Source organism: Umbelopsis ramanniana (genome assembly GCF_025399195.1).
Source record: "Umbelopsis ramanniana AG unplaced genomic scaffold K450scaffold_1, whole genome shotgun sequence".
Taxonomy (NCBI): Eukaryota; Fungi; Mucoromycota; class Umbelopsidomycetes; order Umbelopsidales; family Umbelopsidaceae; genus Umbelopsis; species Umbelopsis ramanniana.
In genome coordinates this window covers 706,675-725,252 of record NW_026252087.1, presented here as the reverse complement: position 1 = coordinate 725,252, position 18,578 = coordinate 706,675, and the positions used below count along the sequence as shown (strand labels likewise).

Here is an 18,578-nt window from a genome sequence, read left to right as displayed (position 1 = left end):
TTTGTGGTGGACTGAGTTCAGCTTGGTGCGATGACAGGACACCACTTCCCCGCTCAAGTTGAACTAGCAATAGTACAAGTTACTAGATACAACTGCTCTTCCTTTGATGTAGGAATACACTCTTGCAAACGAATATAGTGGGCGTGTCTTACTGGCCAGCAAAATCTCACCATAAACAAGGCGATAAATTTGCCACTAGAACAGATTATCACACCGATAAAAATGATGCTCATAAGTTATGATATAAAGCATCAACCGCCGGGCAAGGTTGCTCATAACAGCAATATCCTATTGCTTCGAATATCCGTAGCACTGTCATCAGTGTTGTGATGATCTTAAGCACTTTTTTCTAAGATGATGGAGAATGAAGTGGAAGATATACGATAGCCGATGCATGTGAAAGCATGACCGACGATACTAAGGACGATTGCCAGAGTTCTCGACCATCAACTCCACGAAACTATTCATTTGCTCATGGGCAATGACACTGTCGTGGTTCTCAAATCTTCTCTCGTTGCTCTATGTCAGTACTTATGCACATATTTCATTCTCAACCCATCAATCTATGAAAGCGCGTGTAACCATCTGTCTGAGTATTCCGGGATTGGCTGGTGAGTGTATCACACATTCAATCGGTGAATGAGTATTTCACATTCAGTTAGAGCATGAAATCCTGCAATGGTAGGAGACAGAGTTGAACAGATTTTTGATATTTAGATGGATTGCAAACATAGCTGCTATTTTACAATCAGTCACTAATATTTTCTTTGTCCAGTGACTTCTTCGGGAAATCCAATCTGAGCGTCCCACAAGCATGTAGAATCCTCGTTGGTAGTGCTAAGATCGGTTGACGACGAAGCATTACTTGAAATAGTAGCTGCCGATGATCTTCTTTGATCGAGTATCTTTGAAAACTCAGAAAACGGCAAGTCCATAAAGCTACTGTTAGTCTGATAGAGAGATGTTAGAACATCCATAACTGCAGCATAAGGTTACAAGATTGAAAATCTCACTGGAGTAATGGTTGCTGGGTCTTCGCTGACTAGATTAGGTACTAGCTTAAGCTTTTCAAGAAATGCGTGGCCTGGATCCATTATTTTGCGTAGGAGAAAGAGAAAGTGTAATGGAATGAAAAACGCATCCTACACAAGCAATTTAACCACTCGATTTTGGGGTTAATAAGGGGCACTATCCATTGACCCTACCCCACTCAGTAAATTAGTATCACCTGCTGCTTCAGCAAGGAGTCGACACAAATCCGCCGATATTGATATATATTCCTCACATTGCAACCCCTCCAAACTAAACAATTATGAGACCACGTACAATTGAAGGCGGGGGAAAATATTTAAATTACTTATAGGGAGGAATATTAAAGCAAGCACTAGTTTATGTGATAAAGAGCAGGTCATGTTTCAAGAGAATCAATATCTAATCATGCCGCTATCCCTTCTTTCTGGAGCAGGTAGTTCTACAAGTCTAGTAAGATTGAGAGAAAGGGTATCTGCTGTGTTGTCCTTGCCAGAGGGGTACAAAGTAGTTGTCCGATTTCCATGTGGTTTTTGTGCACATATAATAACGATATGCTTGAGGATAAAGTAGGACATGATACACCCTAAAATAAGTTGAAGGATATCAATAAACCCATTGTGACAAAATAGTTAGTGATAAAGGAAAGGTGACTTGCATGCAAATAGATGAACAATGGAAAGCAAAGGCAAAAACGTAGGTATAAACGCTATGATTCCAACCAGTATACCGTACCCACTTGCAAGAAGGCTATTTGCAATACAAAGACAAACATGGGTCAGTTTTTTTGGCCATTGAATAGCAGCTGGTCATCGACTTACCAGTATAGCAAGCCATTGTGTAGGAGAGCTTGCTTAAGGCTGAGTTCTAAGCATATTTTCTGCCGATAAGCTTGCAGGATAAACATAACATAGGCCGCCAAGTAGAAAGTGATATCGAGGATCGCCTTGCCGTAGATAACCCAAGCGCCTATATCGGTACGAAAGTATAAGTTTAACAGTTTTACCATCACCCATCCACTTTGTTCGAAGGAATACGTGATACATACGAGACTGGGTAACGCATACAAATGCATTGACTGGGATGGCTACCAGCTGGCCAGCAGCCAATGAGATCATGATGTAGATGATAATCGACGCAAGAAGAGAGATACCGGTGATAAGGACCCACTTGGAACGCTTGATAGCGTATACGCGATGCAGTAACAGAGCTTGCAGCAAGAAGTCGCCGATGTTAATGGCAATCAGCTCAGCCACAGCCCGAAATTCACAGGAAATCGAAAGTAGGTACTCGGCCAAGCATAAGGCAGAGAACACTCCACCGAGTACACACTGGCACATGAGGATCACGATGACCTGAGACCAGTTCAATTTTCGAAAGCAAACATAGCACTGTATGCATTGCCACAAGAATGCCACGAAGCAAATCGAAGTCACCATGACTGACATGATGAGAGCCAGCATCACAGGGCCATCAGTCGCAGCAGTACTAGCCACGGTCGCTGGTGGTGGTGTAGGGGAGGAAGTGAAGCTGCTGGTCGCGGTAGCGATAAAGGACATTGTGGAACGAAAAGAAAGTGAATCCGATTGAATTGAAACAAAGAAGTAGACAATGCAATAAATTACATCAAGACTCGAGCCTTCAGCTTAAAATAAACATTATGCTCTCATTCGCTAAATCCTTTCAATAGACATTGTACGACATTTGCGACACATGGCTGCTGACGCCCATTTTTGATGGATCAGATGTTCGATTTTAATTTGGTATGGATGGTGAGAAGCTTGGAAAAGACAGATGAAGGTTATGTAAAAGAAAAAAAAAAGAATTTACAAAAGCAATTAATTTGACAGGGAACAGTAAGCAAATTGAGAAAACTGAAGACGACAAGAAACCAAGATAATGGGTAAATAAAGAAGTGTACCAAGATGCGTCAGTCTTGCAGAAATTTGGAAAGTAAGAATGCCAGTCCAGTATATTCAATGTCGATCATTGAATGCGCTTCTCAAGATGCAGCATGATATCCATATCGCTCGAGAAGATTGAGTTGCTTGGCCTGGCTACTCTTTGTAGACTTTTGTAACGATTCGTGGCGAGATTGCGTTGCTTTCATTGGAGACAGCTTATTAGACGGTTTGGATAGAGGTACATTTTTGTTGGAGGCTAAGGTTGACATAGATAAATGCAAAATGGTGTCAGCAACAGACATGTATGTAGTCACTGTCAGAAAAAGTAGCTTCCAACTTACATAGAGATTGTAATGGCCGCCTTGCCAAGTTCGACTTGGTGTTGAGCTCGTTTAAAAATGGTTGTTGAATGTTCTTTGTCTGTTGAAAAGTTGACAGAAAAAAATCAGCATTGTGACATAGCGTTGAAATATATATGCGCATGCTGCTTTTCCTTACTGTTTTTTCCATGCCAAACTTGGCTTTTATACCTTGGAGGATTTTGTCAGTGTGGCGGTCATTCTGAGCCAGCAAAAGACGGTCAATGCCAGCATTTTCTTGAGTAGCAAGAGGAGGCTCCTCTTTCTTTTTGGCGGGGACAGACGATAGGAAAAATCGACTGACGGTGCGTATAGTGCGAGCTTGTGTTGAGATGGATGGCACAGTTCCTCTGTGCTGGACAACCGAGGGCCCAGTATGAGGCAGGGTCAATCGGTCAACTCGTTTATCGCCCAATGTATGGGTGGATGTACGCGCCCTCAAAACATCCACACGACCGTGATCATTAAGCTCGCCAAGTGCATCGGATGATGGTCGCTTCAGAGGCGTAGAAGAACGGACTACATCCTGTGTTACGCTCATGGCTGGTGTCGAAGAGTCGGAAGATTGGGATGATATAGACAAATCATGCATGACTGACCCCATCAAACTGCTTTCACGTCGAACGAGTGGTTGCTGGCTATTAGGTTTAGCAAGTCCAGCTGACGATTTTTGATTTTGTGATGCTGTGGATGGTTTTGCTAAGGCAATGCGAATTAGCTTTCTCGTTTTCTTTGTTACCATGAGATACAAAGCGTTGGACATACCAAAATAGTTTGCAATGGACTTTTGATTAGCTAAAGCTTGGTTGTTATTCTCTCCGTTACGTGTAGAAAGTACATTGGATTTTGGCTGTTAAATTTGGAATGCAGAAAGTAAGCATAGAACACGATAAGCGACAGAAACCAATCTGAGATCCTTACTGGTATATTTTCCTTGTTATCGTATCTCGCATGCGATTGGATATCAACAATGGGTTTATGCGTACATGGATGTACAATGCCTTGGGCAACTTTGGTGGCCGTATCCTTGTCGAGTTTCTTACCCAGGAATGACATGTCGTTGGTGTCTAGGCTTTCCGGGAGAGGCGTCAAATGAATCATCTCCCCACTATCCACATCATACACTCTCTGATAGAGAAAGGTAAACTCAGCACGGTTGAAGTCCAGTTCGTAATCTACCGGCACAGGAATCTTTCCTTCGAATCGTATAAACTGAATGACCTTATCTGCAGTTTTGTACTTTTGTAACAGTTTATGGGCGGTTTTGAGACCCATACCAGATAAAGAAGGCAAATAGTCGCAGCCGGAAAGGATGCACATTTGTCGAATGTCACTTGTCGTCCAGCCTTTCAGATTGATATCGGTGACGGACGATAGTCTATCCAAATTAATTTCAATGCCTTCACCATATTTATCCAGTTTGAAGATGATGGTTTTGCAGCCAAATACAATCATATCTGAATCTTCCGTGATGACGGCGGTCACTTTGCCAGATTTCATAAGATAAGCCAATTGACCATCTGCTTCATACGGAGCAACAACATATTTCACATTTTCTTTCTTCAATTGCTAAGGTTACGACGAGGATGGTTAACCGCGAGTGAGAATATCCATGGCTCCTGATGTAGATTTAACCAACCTTTATGACTTGATATGCCATTTCAGGCGTAACATCGACGCATTTTTGAAAGCATTCAAAAGCCTTTTTCCGGTCACCGACACGTAAATATTCCATGCCTTTTGCCCTATACTCTTCGCGTTTCCTGTGAACAGTGGTGTGAATGGATGTAACCTTGCAAATAGTGCCGAGGTGGCGGGGCAGACCGCGAGCAAAAAAATGAAATACATACGCATGTCGATCTTCCTCGGTATGGCGCTTAGAGGGTAGCTTTCCGCCGTCAAACACAATAATAGGGTCGATCTTGTTGAATTTTAGCATTTTGATATAGTGCATAAAATATTGGATATATCTGTATGACGCGAATTAGCATTGATTGGGCATATCAAAGATGGCGGCCACCCGTGCGCTATAAACTTACTTGTCTGTGGGTTTCCCCATGGCAAGCTCCATTGCGCACGAAAAGACGCCCCTGTGGAGCCACACGTAGCCGTCGACCGCAATGGACTGTCCACTGTACTCTCGAATGTGAACTTTTGCATGAATAGATTTCAGAATGGGAATGAGGCCGGATATACCCATCGCCACAAGTTAGTCAAGAAGTGCCAAGAAATTCAAGAAGGATTCAAGAGAAAGATGGAAACAAGTTGAGGATGGCTAGCCGCGTGCGTTGTTGTGCGTTGAACCTGACTTTCTTTTTTTTTTTCCAGCCAATTTGAACCCAAAGCGATATTGGCTGAGTTTAATTACATTATGATAGCCTGCACACAACACTTGGGTTTTTTATTGAACACAAGCAAAGGATATAATGAAACACTTGGGAAGAAGAATATGCGTAGTCTAGGTAAATGGTCTATTTGTTGTGCCATATGAAGTTGCGCAAAGAGTTCCAGTTATTCGAGTCGTTGTAAAGGTACTGCATTGAAGCTTGAAGGGATGGTTGCAAGACATTTCTCTCATGTCTGAACTGATACATGACCACACCCCATATCAACGCAGCAAACACCGGCCAAGTATGTTGTGGTGCATCAATGATCTTGCGCTCAACAGGAGCCTTGGCCAAACCGATGAGAACACGTGAGAAAAGGTATAAGACAATCTAGGGAAGAAATTCAAATTACTATTTGCAGCACACACAAACCCACTACTGCTCCTCTGATCCCATACCTGTTGATTAATATTATTGTTGGTACCGAAAACATAATAACCTCCAACTATGCCAGCAAAGAAGGAGTGTATGTCCTGTTCCTTTCCTCCGTTCATGTGCTTTTGAACCAATAGGAGAGTCTTGTAAATGGTAACAAACATGCCCAGGTTCTTTGCGTGTTGCTTGGTAGCATTAAATATGAAACGCAGTTTATCCTTGATTCTAGAGGTTGAAGCTTGGTGATCAGCTTATGATGCCATATTGGCCGCCATTTCAGAGATCACAACAACTTACGGGCCAGTTTTAAACAGGAAGGTCATAACGACGGCATGAGGGAATCGCACCTTGGCACCATACACAATACCATTTCTGAGACCTTTGACAATAGCCAGTATATCGTGATACTGGGGATCGAGAATAATCTTTGTCAATGAGTCCATGGTTGTGAAGAAGGGAAAGAGCAGACTGGTTTAGGCGGGCTTTCTTTCACATGCCAAATAGCCTGAGTCAGCCTGAAAAGGCAAATCGTGCTGACTGACACTTGAAAGCAAAGGAAATTCTTCGGCTCTAACCAGGCAAATGGTTGGACAAAATCACGGGTACCGACAAGCTATAGCGTAGTATAAACGAAAGAAAGATACAAAACTCATATACATCGTTTTCTACATAATCGTACTTCATTTCTTATTCAATAGTCTTTTTGTTTCGCTAGCCTCTGAGCAAAGAATTACCAAACCGTTGTGTGTAACATAAAGCAAAGTCAGTTCCGTGAAAATATTCTTCATGACAAAAGCACATTGTCAGAACGGTAAGAAAACAACAAAATAGAAAACATAATTTCTCCCAAGTTTATGTATACCGTCAGTGAAATACCTTTGTTTAATAACAGTTGATTTGCAAAGTCAACTAGCTTATTCGCCCAACCTACGCGGGCCTATTTACAATCAAGTTGTTGCCTTGATGGCGATACCTGTCTCCATTTGACACCAAAACCTTCACGGCTGGAACGACAATTCTAGGTTAATTCCTCTCTCCCAAGTGTTCTGGCTGGTAGAGCCAATCCCTTCATAACCTGTTTTATTTTTAATATGGATATGAAAAATTCCTTATAACTAGGCACCTACCGGTTGGCCATCTTCTTTCGATCTTACAGTTTCCTTTCTTTTCCCACTTAGGGTATATATCCACACACACACCTCTTGTCAGAGAGAATCCCCCCACATCTCGTAAATTTCAGCACAGATGTATATACAAAAAGCCATCTTATTGGCACTTGTGGGAGTTACTGCCACAGTTCGAGCTCAGACAAACGAGACAAGCGAAGAGGATGGCAGTCCGCTTTTGACGCCTTCCAAACCTCCGCTTACAGAGCCATATGTTGCTCCTACCGAGCCTAAATACAATTATGCCGAAGTGATGCACAAATCATACCTATTTTACCATTCCCAAAAATCGGGTCATTTGCCCTACCAAAGATTGGCCTGGAGAAGCCACTCTTGCAAAAACTGCATTGGTGCACACGGTGAAGATTTGAGTCAAGGATGGTATGAAGCCGCCAATACCATGAAGTGGGGTCTTCCATATGGTTTTACTGCCACTCAACTTGCATACAACATCTTTATGTTTGGAGATGCTATGAAGTCTGTTGATGAATTGGCCGAAGGTCTTGAGTTGATGAAGTGGGGTGCTGGTAAGTAATGAACCGTTTAGAATGAAAAAATAGAATTAGAGTCAGCTTACTCAATTCTATCCCGATTGAAGATTATCTCATCAACGCTCACCACAATGATACCCATTTTGTCGGTCAACTTGGTGTATCCGCGTTGGGACCCATTTCCAAGCAAATTGAATTGGACGTTGATTTCAATTACTGGGGTCCTCCTGAGGAATATGAGGATTGGGTTCCTACCGGTCTTCCTCATACTGCTTACTACAGCTCTGCCGATGATCCGGCGTCTGAAATTGCTGGTGAATATGGTGCAGCCATGGCTGCTACCGCTGCTATCTGGAGAGAATACAACTCCACTTATGCTGACGAGCTCATTGATCACTCTATTCGACTTTACAAATTGGCAACTGAACATCCTGGTTCCTATGTCAACAGTAGCCAAAATGCATTTGAGTGGGCTACCTTCTGGTACCCATCCACTCGCTATGAAGATGAAATTGCCTGGAATGCAGGATGGTTGTATGCTGCTACCAAGGATCCCCAATGGTTGGATCAAGCAAAATATTGGTACCAAAAGAGTAACGAGTCGTGGTACGAATACTCTTGGGATGAAAAGGGTGCCGGTATGCATGTTCTGATGTATACACTCACCAAGGATGATTTCTTCTACAACAACGCTGTGGAATATTTCGATTTCTTCCTCCCTGGACCCAAGCAACAGGCCAAGTTCACTCCAAGAGGATTGGCTTATGTTGACCATTGGGGCTCTGTTGGTTATTCCGGTAACATCGCTTTCTTGATGTTAGCCTTTGCCAAGTCTTTAGGATGGGATCATCCCAAGTCTAAGGAACTGACCACTTTTGCCATCCAACAAATCAACTATGCTCTCGGAGATTATGGCTACTCGTGGGTCGTTGGGTAAGTTCAAGTCAAAATTTGTGGCGGAGAAGAGTTATTCTTATAGAGGAAACATCTCGTCATGTTTGTTTGCTGATGCCTTCATGCTTCATAGCTTTGGAGACAATTATCCACAAATGCCTTACCACAAGTCTTCCTACAACGCCTACATCGATTATCCTATGAGAGGAAGATTCCAAGATGAGGTTGAGGGTGATTTCACTGGATCCAAGACTAAGCAACGATTCATCTTGTACGGAGCAGTAGAAGGAGGACCTAATATCGATGACACATACCATGACGATCGTTCAAACTATGAATACTCTGAGGTGACACAAGACTACAATGCAGCATGGACCGGCGCCATCGCAGGATTGATTGACTATTATGGCTTTGACAAATTCGAGCCTTACACTGACTGTGGGTTGGACTTGGGCTGGACTCATCCTAATGCCTCTGCTCAACCCGTATGGCCAGCGGATGATTGCTACCATACCTGCAACAAGGGATGTCCACGTGGCCAAATGTCTTCCAGTCACTCATGGAAGATGTTGATGAACAAGGTTAACTTTGACGGCACTCCGATTACCAACCAGAAATTAGTCAGTACCAGCAACAAGAAGGCGAATGTCTCCGTCGCCGGGGATAAGAACGCCCCCAATGCTGCTTCCTCCAAAAGCAGCAGCGGTAACAGCAGCAAGGCCGTGGGAAGTCTACTTGGCCTTGTCATGATCAGCTTTGCTTTATTGTTTTAAATTAAATCGATATCCCATATACACATAAAAATCGGAGATACGGCTGTTTAGAAATAGAAAGAAACAATAGACGAATAAAAAGCTCACGCCATCTTTCTACATCCTAAGCTGCCCCTATTACTGATGTCATTACGGAAGCATTCGTGCAACGTACGTGCATTACTGTAAAGAGGACCAAACTATATATTCTGCTGCGTTTAGAAAAAAGGGGGGGAGGGATTTTTTTATATTTACATCTGATGGACTATATTACTCCAGTTTGATTTAGTTGATGGTAGCTAGCTAGCAAAAAAATTGGAAATGCAAAAAAAAATATATGAAAAGAGGGGGAATGGGAAGTGAGCGTTGGGTAGAAATAGGGACAAAGACGGAAGGCTTGCATTTGGTTCACATCACTCGCATACCATAGCTGGCAATGTCCATCAAGATCTGAGCAGCCTGGAAAAAAAAAAAAAAAAGATTAGTAATGTGTCAGATTGAACAACGAACGGAGTGGGCCACCAACTTACTTCCATGACCTGTACTTGTTGCTGCTTATTCATGTCCAGCATGCCTTCCACCATACTCCAGCGATCCATATGTCTGTCCCAACGGTGTTTGGCTAAACACTTTGGGTGTGCAAATGAAGCTCCGCAGGCGTCGCATTCCATTCTCCCTCCTACTTGATCACAGTCGCAATGGTCGTCTTCAACCATGGGCTTACTATTCTTTTGACGTTTGGAATTCCCTTTTGGTTTGATATCAAGTACCTCATAGTGAGGAGCCTGGTTCTGACGCTTCCGTTTAGTGGGTTGTTTACCATTTTCCATGGCTGGCGGCGGAGGCGGTGGTTGTTCCGTGTGTGGAGGAGGCGTAGGATACATTTGCATAGGATGATACACTTGTGGTGGTGGAAGTCCACTTGGTGGTGGGAGGATGTAGAATGGCTTGCCGTAGTACTGCGGTCCGTCTGAATGAGGTGGTGGAGGAGGGTAAGGTCCATAATTCGGTGGTGGCGGATAAGCAAACATAGTGTTGGGCGGTGGAAGGGGTTGTCCATGTGGGAATGGAGGTGGATTAGGCTGTTGCTGGTCAATGGTGTGCTCGGCAGGCATTGAATGAGAAGGGAAGTGTCAAAAGAAGGAAAGGGAAACAAACAGATGTTCAGGAAAAAAATTGCTTCTTTTTCACAATTGCCGGGATTTCAATCCCAAGAAAAGAAAAAAAAAAATCATCGGAATAGCCAGACAAAGAGTGATCTGTATGATCGAATGGCATCATCTACTGATCCACTATGGATGATAGATTCAAATTTGCGAAAATGCCATGTTGAATCATGAAGCTATCAGTCTAGCAGGAGATGAGCGACGGTTCACCTTTAAAAACCAGGTTAAAATAAGGGAACCTCTTCCGAAATGCAATAAAAGTTTTTTTTGCCTAAGCTACCGTTTTGGAACATTTTTAAGCACCGGTTCATTCCCAGCTGCCACGGCCGCTCATTTGCCTTTTGCCTGGCTTTACAGCAGCAGTTGCCTAAACCCTCATCGTCATGCCAGAGCCTACCAAAGAGCAAATTCAAGAAGTCTTTAAAAAGTTGAAATCAAGCAGATACAACAAGGTACACCTACCATTACCATCATTCATGCATAATGACTCGCAATCTCTAAATTAATCTCCCTGCATTCGCCTTCAAAGGTTTGCTTTGATTGTAACGCGAAATCCCCAACATGGTCATCTGTTACCTTTGGTATCTACTTGTGTCTTGACTGTTCTGCATCTCATAGAAATATGGGTGTTCATATTAGCTTTGTTAGGTAAGTTGGATCGTTTACACCCGGTTCATGTCTCCCATTATGCAGTCTGACCGCCGCCACACATTGGCTTTTTAGGTCAACGGTCTTGGATACTTGGACCTGGGATCAACTTCGCACAATGAAAGTCGGCGGTAACCAAGCTGCCAGAGAATACTTTTCTGCACATGCTGGTTCATCTGCTAATAAGGATGCTAGAACGAAATACTCCAGCCCTGCTGGAACCAAGTACAAAGAAGTGTTGGCCCAGCGCGCCAAAGAGGATGCTATAGCGTAAGTACCAACCCATCGTTTGGGTGATTCGTAGCAGAATTTTTAAACTTTTCCGTTCTCTAGTCACCCATCTTTGTTGGACCTTGAAACTGAGAAAGAGGCTGTCACACCCGCTTCATCGACGCCTCTCTCACCTGCTGTGTCGGCTGCGAGCAACACCACCACGCCTGATGTACAAAAAGAAAATGATGACTTCTTCACCAACTTTGAAAAGCCAAAGCCAGCCTCTAGAACCAGTTCTAGTCGCACAACAGCCTCGTTACGAAGTAAATCTAACCTTTCATCATCCGCCAGTCGTGCACGAGTTGGAGCCAAACCTTTGAAGCTTGGTGCAAAGAAAGGAGCTGCAACATTCAACTTCGAAGAAGCTGAGGCAAGAGCTAAAGAGGAGAGTGAGCGGGCTGCTAAACTTGGCTACGATCCCGCCGCTGAAGCTGCCGAAGAAGCAGCGGCTGCCGAGGAATCCAACTCCGGTTCAACTTATTCGTCCAGATTCACGTACAACGACAACTCAGTATCCAGCAGCAGCAATAACCAAGCTACTGAGAAACAAGAAGATATAGATAAGCTTGGATTCGGAATGTCACGACTGGGATTTGGTGCTGTTCCCCAAGCTTCCTCTACTCAGAACAAGGTCAATGTTTCATCTCGAATGACTGGTTTCGGCTCCAACCCACGTAGCTTTGACGATGAAACTACATCAGAATCCACCTCAGCTCGTGACAAATTTTCAAACGCTAAAGCTATCTCTTCCGATCAATACTTTGGTCGTGGAAACTACGATGAAAGCGCCTCTGCTGAAGCAAGAACTCGACTCGCCCAATTCAAAGGCGCTAATTCCATTTCGTCTAGCCAGTACTTTGGACGTGATGAAGACGAAATGGCCCCTCGAAATTCATCTAACCCTGCTGGATACGAGTGGGATGATTTGCAAGATCACGCTACAGACCTTGCTCGTAAGTTTGTAGATCAAGCCTCTGCTGATGTTGGTGCCCTTAAGGACATTGTTGAACAAGGAACCTCCAAGGTATGATACGGTTGGTGAACGGGAAAAAGATGGATGTACATGCCTTATTGAATGTTCTTTTGTTTTCTTTTCTAGTTGTCGGACATGCTGCAAGATCTTCAGAGCCGCTATAACTATTAAATTCTTTCTCTCATTTTCTATCTAAATGCATCGACAGCCCTCACAGTAGATCCAATCATTTCTATTTGCCATGGTCCATCTTTCGTACGTCTTTGAATGAAACCCCAGCGCCATGACGATATAAGTATTGGGAACAAAAAAAGAGGATCATAAACATAATCATCCTTACCATGCTGTTATTGTAATAAAGTTTACATTTGATATCCTTATCACTCCACCGAGTTGTTTCAAGGAGTATATACACTATTGAGTTTCAACATTGTCAATATGTTTTATTTCAATTTGAATACTATCTTTCTTTTTTGTTAATTAAATCACCCTATATGACCCTGAACGCAAAACAACCTGCTTGATCACGAACTACCGCCTTATATGAGATGAGTAGTCTGGACACCACAGGCTTGGAAAAAATTGTAGGTCCCTTGTACTTCAAATCCAAGTCTCTCGTACATTCGCTGTGCGTGAGTGAGCTGCTTATACACTTCAAGGTATATATCACGACCACCGGCAAAATCCTGCAACGCTTGGGCGGTGCAAGCGGCAGCTAAGCCAAAGCGCTGGTACTTTGGATCCGAACCTACCACTTGCACTAAACCGAGGTCCGAGCTGCTTTTAGGGAAAAACAGCATGGCGGCTGAAGCAGCAACATGACGACCATCGTCCAATGTCAAAACGGCAATAGCTGTCTTGTATTCATCCGGCATACTCAATTGTTTGACAAGTTTAATGCGTAACCACTCTGGGTTGTCACCATAGTTGAAGGATGCTGCGAATATGTTGATCAATGCGTCCAAATCATCCATTGTGGCGTGCTTGATCGACACATTTGTGGCGTCCATGTTCTTGATGTGCGCCGTTGCAGAATCCTCCTTAGCCTTCCATCGCATGATAAGATCGGTGTCATGCTCAATAGTATAGGATGATCCCAGAGCCTTGAAATGAGTTTCGAAAGCTGCCATGGAAGGAGTAGCTCTTTCATCAACGAAGAATCTTGGAACCAAATTGTCCTTGCGGTACTTTTGCTCTAAACTGGAAATGACGGAGTCAATATCTTGCTCCTTCTCCAAGCGCAAACGGCAACAAAAGTTGGTCATTTTATGTTCGGGATTATCAGGGTTGAAGAACGCCAGATACTGCGGTGTATCTTCCGTAGTAGCTGCCAGGGCTTTTCCATTTTCAAAGTTCAGAAAAGAATCGTTGTCAATATAATCGCGGCCCATTTTGTTGAATAGTATTAAAGAAAAGTAGAATGAGAAGAAAGGCGTGAGACACTGCGGCAGTGAAAAGTGAGCGAACAAAACTGTGACCATTGATTCTCCGCGTTAGCAGCTGCGGCGCATGGTTATACAACATGACAGCTTATATCGCCATCCGTACGATTAAATCACATACCAGCGTAAGTAGCGTAAAATGGATAGTTTATGAATGCCTTTGAGGCTTCGCCTGCAGTACAATATATTGCCCTTGTGGCCGTTTACAGCTTAACCAAAGCCTGTAGGTCACATGACTCTCACACAAATTTTGAGTTTATAAAAGTGGTTTCTGGTAAGCTCAGCAGACAGCTCGGTGGTCATGGATGTGAACGTGGTAGATGATGAGGCACAATACCAAGCCATTCGTCACAATGACAGAATATGGAGAATACCAATACGGAATATCAACGACAAGAAAGTCCTCCTCTTATCCGACATTCAATCATTTATACCCTCAGCCACAGGTGTAGTCAGCAACGACAAGCTTGTACCTTTTGTCATTGACCAGAACACAGGCGCCCAATTACTGCCCAAGCGAATTGAAGTCAAAACCGCCGGCGCAAATATCTGGGACATATTACACTCTGACCCAAATGACCAAGATGTGTCTACTCGAATAGCGCAGCTTGAAAGCAAATACGAAGATCTTATTAATCGACTGGACCGCTTATTACCAGCCAGTGATGACACCAGTCTTGAAACCAACCCACTGCACTATTTAGTTATCAATCCAAATTCACGGACTCAGTTGGACGAAGATATAACCGAAAGCAGCGGCTCGTCCGACTGTCATCGCCAAGCCCTCAGCAGTGACGGCTTGTCACATGAAAATGATGAATTGAGCGAAGGAAGCAACGATAACGTAGAGGTGACCCCGTATGCAGTGGATACATGCGACGATGCGCGGCACATGAGTAATACAGTACCCCGACTATCCGTCGGCAGTACTCTTCCAGTACGTCAGAACACAGGAGATCCGGATGAACCACCATCGTATGAAAATTCCATCCTGGGTAATATACGAACATTGACAGAACGACTGTTGGAGTTTGAGGCGCATATAGGGAATCGACACAAGAGTCCACGATGGTTGACGGAGCGGAATGAATGGCTTAGTCGAACGCCAGGCAATATTGAACAATTTGCCATTCATCTTGTGGAACTCGAGATGGCTTTGCTGTGGACCGCCGTTGCTGAGAGTTGGATCAATGAACGAGAGACTTGGCTTAATCTTGTGATGAATGCTCGATCTTTACGGCATCTGGCTGGAGCTCTTATCAGTCTTGAACGGCATACTCTTGTTCTGGACGAAGAATGGCCAACGGTCCGAGAGCGATGGGTCAACGACTTGTTGGAAATGCTAGTTGTTCCCTACAGCCATTCCTAGTTCTTTTCTGTGTTTCTTCTTACTTTGTTTTAAAAAGCACATAATATTCATTTTTGCGCAATAGCTACATTCGTCCCCTTTGTACCGCATGTTCGTAACCCATCTTTCCTCTGTCATGTCACCCTGTCTTTGCTCAAATTTGTACCCAGTCACACTATCATAAAAGATAACCATTACAGTCTTCCATTGTACTCATAACCCTCACTATTACAACTCTAAAACGTGAAGCACATTAACTCCATGCACCAAACTATGTATCCGCAGAAAAATGAACAATTTATTCATTTATTAGGAACTTTTTTTCAAAATGTTGGGTTGAGGGTTGCAGTGTGAAAAATTTGCGAGATTTTTACTGACGAGCAGCAATCTCCTTGGCAGCGAGAGCAGCACGCTTGCCCATCATGGCCTCAGACTTGGGGCCACGGAGACCACCACCCCATTGGCGACGGTGCTCCTCGAACTTCTCGTTGTAGTTGGACTTGATGGCAGAGACAACAGCAGAGAGCTCAGACTTGTCAGCATCCTTGACTTCAGTGAAGGCAAAAGCAGTGGCGGTCTTCTTGTGGACGAGAGTTCCGAGACGAGCCTTGCCCTTGACAATGCAGTAAGGGATGTCCATCTTGCGGCAGAGAGCGGGCAAGTAGAGGACGAGTTCGATGGGATCGACATCATCAGCAATGACAACGAGTTGAGCCTTCTTGGCCTCGATCAAAGCAACGATGTGGTTCAAACCGTACTTGACGACAGTGGGCTTCTCGGTTTCAACCTTCTTACCCTCAGCCTTGGCAGCAGCAGCAGCACGGAGACGCTCCTTCTTCTCAGCAGTGGTCTCGGGTCTGTACTTGGCAGCAAGCTTGAAGAGCTGGGTAGCAGTGTTCTTGTCCAAAACCTTGGTGAACTGGTTGATGGAAGGAGGAACCTTGAGGCGCTGGTTCAAGATCTTCTTTTGGCGTTGAAGACGGACATACTCGGGCCACTTGACGAAACGGGAAAGATCGCGCTTGGGCTGAATGTCTTGACCGACACCAAAGTTGCGGCTACGCTTCTCAATGAGAGGGTTAGCGGGAGCCTTGGTAGTTTGCTTACCCTTGACGGGGTAGGGAGCGGGAGCAACCTTCTTGCCAGTAGACTTCTTAGCCGGGGGCTGTTAGGAGAGCAATAAGATGGGTAAAATTTAGTAAAATGGCCTAGTTGTCAGGTGTGAATTTGAAGAGGGCAAAATTGGAGAATGTCGGATTCACAGATCATAGAATGCAAGTGGCCATGATGAAAGGAAAAATTCGGCCTATTTCTCCATCATCGTATCACATCGATCCATCCATAGCTCTTATTCATCCATCTGTTGATGATCTATGCATTCTTTGGTTGCTTTCCCTTCATAATACATGATATCCAACTTACCATTGCGAAAATAAGAGAAAGTTCGACCCATTGCAGCTTGGTCGACTCAATATATCGAATTTCGGCTGCCGCCAAAAAAATTCCGTGACCACCTTTTTTTTTCGAACAATGTTGGCTTCGTATCATCCATGTATCGTGCACTCCATCCTCTTCATTGATAACAATACCTGATGGCAACATTAGCCACTGAATTGATCATTGAAATTGTCTATGAAAAAAAATATCGTGTTAGAGACAGATTTAGTTTGAGAATTAACTACCACTCAGAACTGTTGACAACTGCCTGCAAGCTTGGACACTTTGTTGTAATACGCAGAGCATCACAATCACAATACGGGAACGATGTGTCTTGTTAAAAAATTTAATGAGATAAAGATATTTATTGATAATTCTATGGCAGCTTTGCGTACATTGGCCATTCCAGTATATGGCCCGCGGAATGCTATTGAATAAAAATAATTCCCAGAAAAATTTACCATTGATGCTCACAATTACAGTTTAGGCCACTCCCTTACGCCGCCACCGTGTACTAGCCCTCCAGATTCAAACAAAAAAGTTAAAGTAGATAAATATGATAACATTGGCGCATCGATAACATCTGTACTGCTCAGTGGTGGAAAGTTGCACTGTCATGTACATATACTCACATTAACTTTCATACAAAACAATTGATTGCGCTGCTAAATGCCTGTCATTGTCTTATCATGTGAATGAAACATAAAGCTGAAATATTGATCTCGATGAATTGATCTTGATTGAGCACAGTACAACCAGGAAGCATTAAAATCAGCTAAAGTAAATGCTGCACAAATAATATTAGACGTAAATTTCGTTTAGGTTCCGGGCACACGACCCCGTTAAGCAAGCGTGCCGATAACCCCACAGTGAATTGTCCGCGGCTGTAGATCCAGGGCAGCGATTGTGCCACTGAATGGCCGCACAGCTCTCCTGTAAACTCTCAAGTTAGGAAGAGTGGGGATGATACAATCACAGCATTCTAATTTAAGGTTTCGGTATGATCCATTAATACGGTTGGTATAGGACTCTAAAATCCATTCACAACTGAATGTTGTAAGGTAACCTTTGTCGTGAAGAGTAGTCATTCTGTTATAACCTTGTGGTTTGAAAAACCAAAAAGCATTTGTGCCCGCAAAGCTTTCAGTTCTTTCTTCATCCCCATAGTCAAGCTCATCGATCAGCACATCTATGCAAATAATTCCCCATACTTTTGATAAGTACCCCATAATTCCCATACAGAGTTTGTACAACAGTTTAAGAGATGATGATGGGATTTTAATGGGGGATGGGGGGTTCAATAACGGCTGGAGACGGCGGGTGAACATCACAATGACAATGTCCAGCAAACACCGCGCCCAGGGCGAGAATCACGTGATTGGGAATTTTGAGGCAGCTTGCGACAACGCTCATGCTCGTCTTGCTTACCAAGTTCAAAGAAACAGCAATCACATAAAAGCTGGGATATTGTGATGAATACAATAAATTCGTAGGGTCATCAATCGACTTTCCTTTCAATTCATCTATTTTGACAGGTCATCACCAATCCATGGCCGAAAGGGTTTTCTCGATTGACAAGCTGTCAGACGGGCTTGCATTCACATTAATTGTAAAATATAAGTAATAAAAGCTAGGTTATGCCTACGTTCAGATATAATGATGGATGAAAGGACGGCGGCACGCAAATATCTGCCAATGATAAAGCAATATAATGCATGAGACAACGCAAAGTTACGGAAAATACAATTGTACGAATGAAAAATGAATTATAAAAAAATAGGGGAAACTCTTGCAATGAAGTACAAACACATCACATCAACAGGAGCTTGCAGTAAATAATAGGGGGTCCTGCCCATCGTGCTTAGGTAAGTAAAGTAATAGCTGTGAAAATAAATATAGCTAGTGGCCATTTTGATGTATGGAATATGTTGGGA

General features: G+C 43.5%; 9 protein-coding genes across 9 annotated transcripts; 3 read left to right on the top strand and 6 right to left on the bottom strand.

The window, feature by feature from the left end:
* Positions 1–1,424: 1,424 nt before the first annotated feature.
* K450DRAFT_195142 (uncharacterized protein) lies at positions 1,425–2,588 on the bottom strand (the record flags this gene model as incomplete). Its single annotated transcript, XM_051584494.1, has 4 exons — positions 1,425–1,615; positions 1,760–1,779; positions 1,851–1,998; positions 2,078–2,588. The coding sequence occupies 4 exons, from the start codon at positions 2,586–2,588 to the stop codon at positions 1,425–1,427; spliced, it is 870 nt and encodes a 289-aa protein (XP_051449742.1).
* Positions 2,589–4,087: 1,499 nt separating this feature from the next.
* K450DRAFT_168059 (uncharacterized protein) lies at positions 4,088–5,492 on the bottom strand (the record flags this gene model as incomplete). The annotated part of the gene is made up of 4 exons (XM_051584068.1): positions 4,088–4,861; positions 4,932–5,055; positions 5,143–5,262; positions 5,332–5,492. The coding sequence occupies 4 exons, from the start codon at positions 5,490–5,492 to the stop codon at positions 4,088–4,090; spliced, it is 1,179 nt and encodes a 392-aa protein (XP_051449741.1).
* A 129-nt stretch (positions 5,493–5,621) lies between these two features.
* K450DRAFT_217787 (uncharacterized protein) lies at positions 5,622–6,521 on the bottom strand. The gene is made up of 3 exons (XM_051585095.1): positions 6,352–6,521; positions 6,078–6,279; positions 5,622–6,009 (listed from the first exon to the last, which is right to left on the bottom strand). Exons 1-3 carry the CDS (start codon positions 6,495–6,497, stop codon positions 5,764–5,766), a joined length of 594 nt encoding a protein of 197 aa, XP_051449740.1. The 5' UTR covers positions 6,498–6,521; the 3' UTR covers positions 5,622–5,763.
* A 571-nt stretch (positions 6,522–7,092) lies between these two features.
* On the top strand, positions 7,093–9,519 carry K450DRAFT_276395 (uncharacterized protein). The gene is made up of 3 exons (XM_051593227.1): positions 7,093–7,747; positions 7,819–8,644; positions 8,739–9,519. The coding sequence occupies exons 1-3, from the start codon at positions 7,300–7,302 to the stop codon at positions 9,376–9,378; spliced, it is 1,914 nt and encodes a 637-aa protein (XP_051449739.1). The 5' UTR covers positions 7,093–7,299; the 3' UTR covers positions 9,379–9,519.
* A 1-nt stretch (position 9,520) lies between these two features.
* K450DRAFT_217777 (uncharacterized protein) lies at positions 9,521–10,881 on the bottom strand. The gene is made up of 3 exons (XM_051585094.1): positions 10,804–10,881; positions 9,888–10,733; positions 9,521–9,816 (listed from the first exon to the last, which is right to left on the bottom strand). Exons 2-3 carry the CDS (start codon positions 10,470–10,472, stop codon positions 9,766–9,768), a joined length of 636 nt encoding a protein of 211 aa, XP_051449738.1. The 5' UTR covers positions 10,473–10,733; positions 10,804–10,881; the 3' UTR covers positions 9,521–9,765.
* K450DRAFT_217773 (uncharacterized protein) lies at positions 10,690–12,816 on the top strand. The gene is made up of 5 exons (XM_051585093.1): positions 10,690–10,975; positions 11,053–11,171; positions 11,247–11,441; positions 11,505–12,468; positions 12,544–12,816. The coding sequence occupies exons 1-5, from the start codon at positions 10,907–10,909 to the stop codon at positions 12,586–12,588; spliced, it is 1,392 nt and encodes a 463-aa protein (XP_051449737.1). The 5' UTR covers positions 10,690–10,906; the 3' UTR covers positions 12,589–12,816.
* Position 12,817: 1 nt separating this feature from the next.
* On the bottom strand, positions 12,818–13,855 carry K450DRAFT_217771 (uncharacterized protein). Its single transcript, XM_051585092.1, has one exon. It carries the CDS (start codon positions 13,806–13,808, stop codon positions 12,957–12,959), a length of 852 nt encoding a protein of 283 aa, XP_051449736.1. The 5' UTR covers positions 13,809–13,855; the 3' UTR covers positions 12,818–12,956.
* Positions 13,856–14,160: 305 nt separating this feature from the next.
* On the top strand, positions 14,161–15,228 carry K450DRAFT_267385 (uncharacterized protein; the record flags this gene model as incomplete). The annotated part of the gene is made up of 1 exon (XM_051592836.1): positions 14,161–15,228. The coding sequence occupies one exon, from the start codon at positions 14,161–14,163 to the stop codon at positions 15,226–15,228; it is 1,068 nt and encodes a 355-aa protein (XP_051449735.1).
* Positions 15,229–15,461: 233 nt separating this feature from the next.
* K450DRAFT_217751 (uncharacterized protein) lies at positions 15,462–16,650 on the bottom strand. The gene is made up of 2 exons (XM_051585091.1): positions 16,630–16,650; positions 15,462–16,372 (listed from the first exon to the last, which is right to left on the bottom strand). The coding sequence occupies exons 1-2, from the start codon at positions 16,630–16,632 to the stop codon at positions 15,578–15,580; spliced, it is 798 nt and encodes a 265-aa protein (XP_051449734.1). The 5' UTR covers positions 16,633–16,650; the 3' UTR covers positions 15,462–15,577.
* Between the last annotated feature and the right edge of the window lie 1,928 nt (positions 16,651–18,578).

Excerpts from the sequence above, each read along its gene's own strand:
- K450DRAFT_217787 (XM_051585095.1), bottom strand. The coding sequence starts at position 6,497 with ATGGACTCATTGACAAAGATTATTCTCGATCCCCAGTATCACGATATA. Across the intron at positions 6,280-6,351 it reads TTCCTGTTTAAAACTGGCCC|AATCAAGGATAAACTGCGTT; the intron begins GTAAGTTGTTGT and ends TTCAACCTCTAG. Across the intron at positions 6,010-6,077 it reads ACAATAATATTAATCAACAG|ATTGTCTTATACCTTTTCTC; the intron begins GTATGGGATCAG and ends TTTCTTCCCTAG.
- K450DRAFT_276395 (XM_051593227.1), top strand. The coding sequence starts at position 7,300 with ATGTATATACAAAAAGCCATCTTATTGGCACTTGTGGGAGTTACTGCC. Across the intron at positions 7,748-7,818 it reads GTTGATGAAGTGGGGTGCTG|ATTATCTCATCAACGCTCAC; the intron begins GTAAGTAATGAA and ends TCCCGATTGAAG. Across the intron at positions 8,645-8,738 it reads GGCTACTCGTGGGTCGTTGG|CTTTGGAGACAATTATCCAC; the intron begins GTAAGTTCAAGT and ends CATGCTTCATAG.
- K450DRAFT_217777 (XM_051585094.1), bottom strand. The coding sequence starts at position 10,472 with ATGCCTGCCGAGCACACCATTGACCAGCAACAGCCTAATCCACCTCCA. Across the intron at positions 9,817-9,887 it reads AACAAGTACAGGTCATGGAA|GCTGCTCAGATCTTGATGGA; the intron begins GTAAGTTGGTGG and ends TTTTTTTTCCAG.
- K450DRAFT_217773 (XM_051585093.1), top strand. The coding sequence starts at position 10,907 with ATGCCAGAGCCTACCAAAGAGCAAATTCAAGAAGTCTTTAAAAAGTTG. Across the intron at positions 10,976-11,052 it reads AATCAAGCAGATACAACAAG|GTTTGCTTTGATTGTAACGC; the intron begins GTACACCTACCA and ends TCGCCTTCAAAG. Across the intron at positions 11,442-11,504 it reads GCCAAAGAGGATGCTATAGC|TCACCCATCTTTGTTGGACC; the intron begins GTAAGTACCAAC and ends TCCGTTCTCTAG.
- K450DRAFT_217771 (XM_051585092.1), bottom strand. The coding sequence starts at position 13,808 with ATGGGCCGCGATTATATTGACAACGATTCTTTTCTGAACTTTGAAAAT.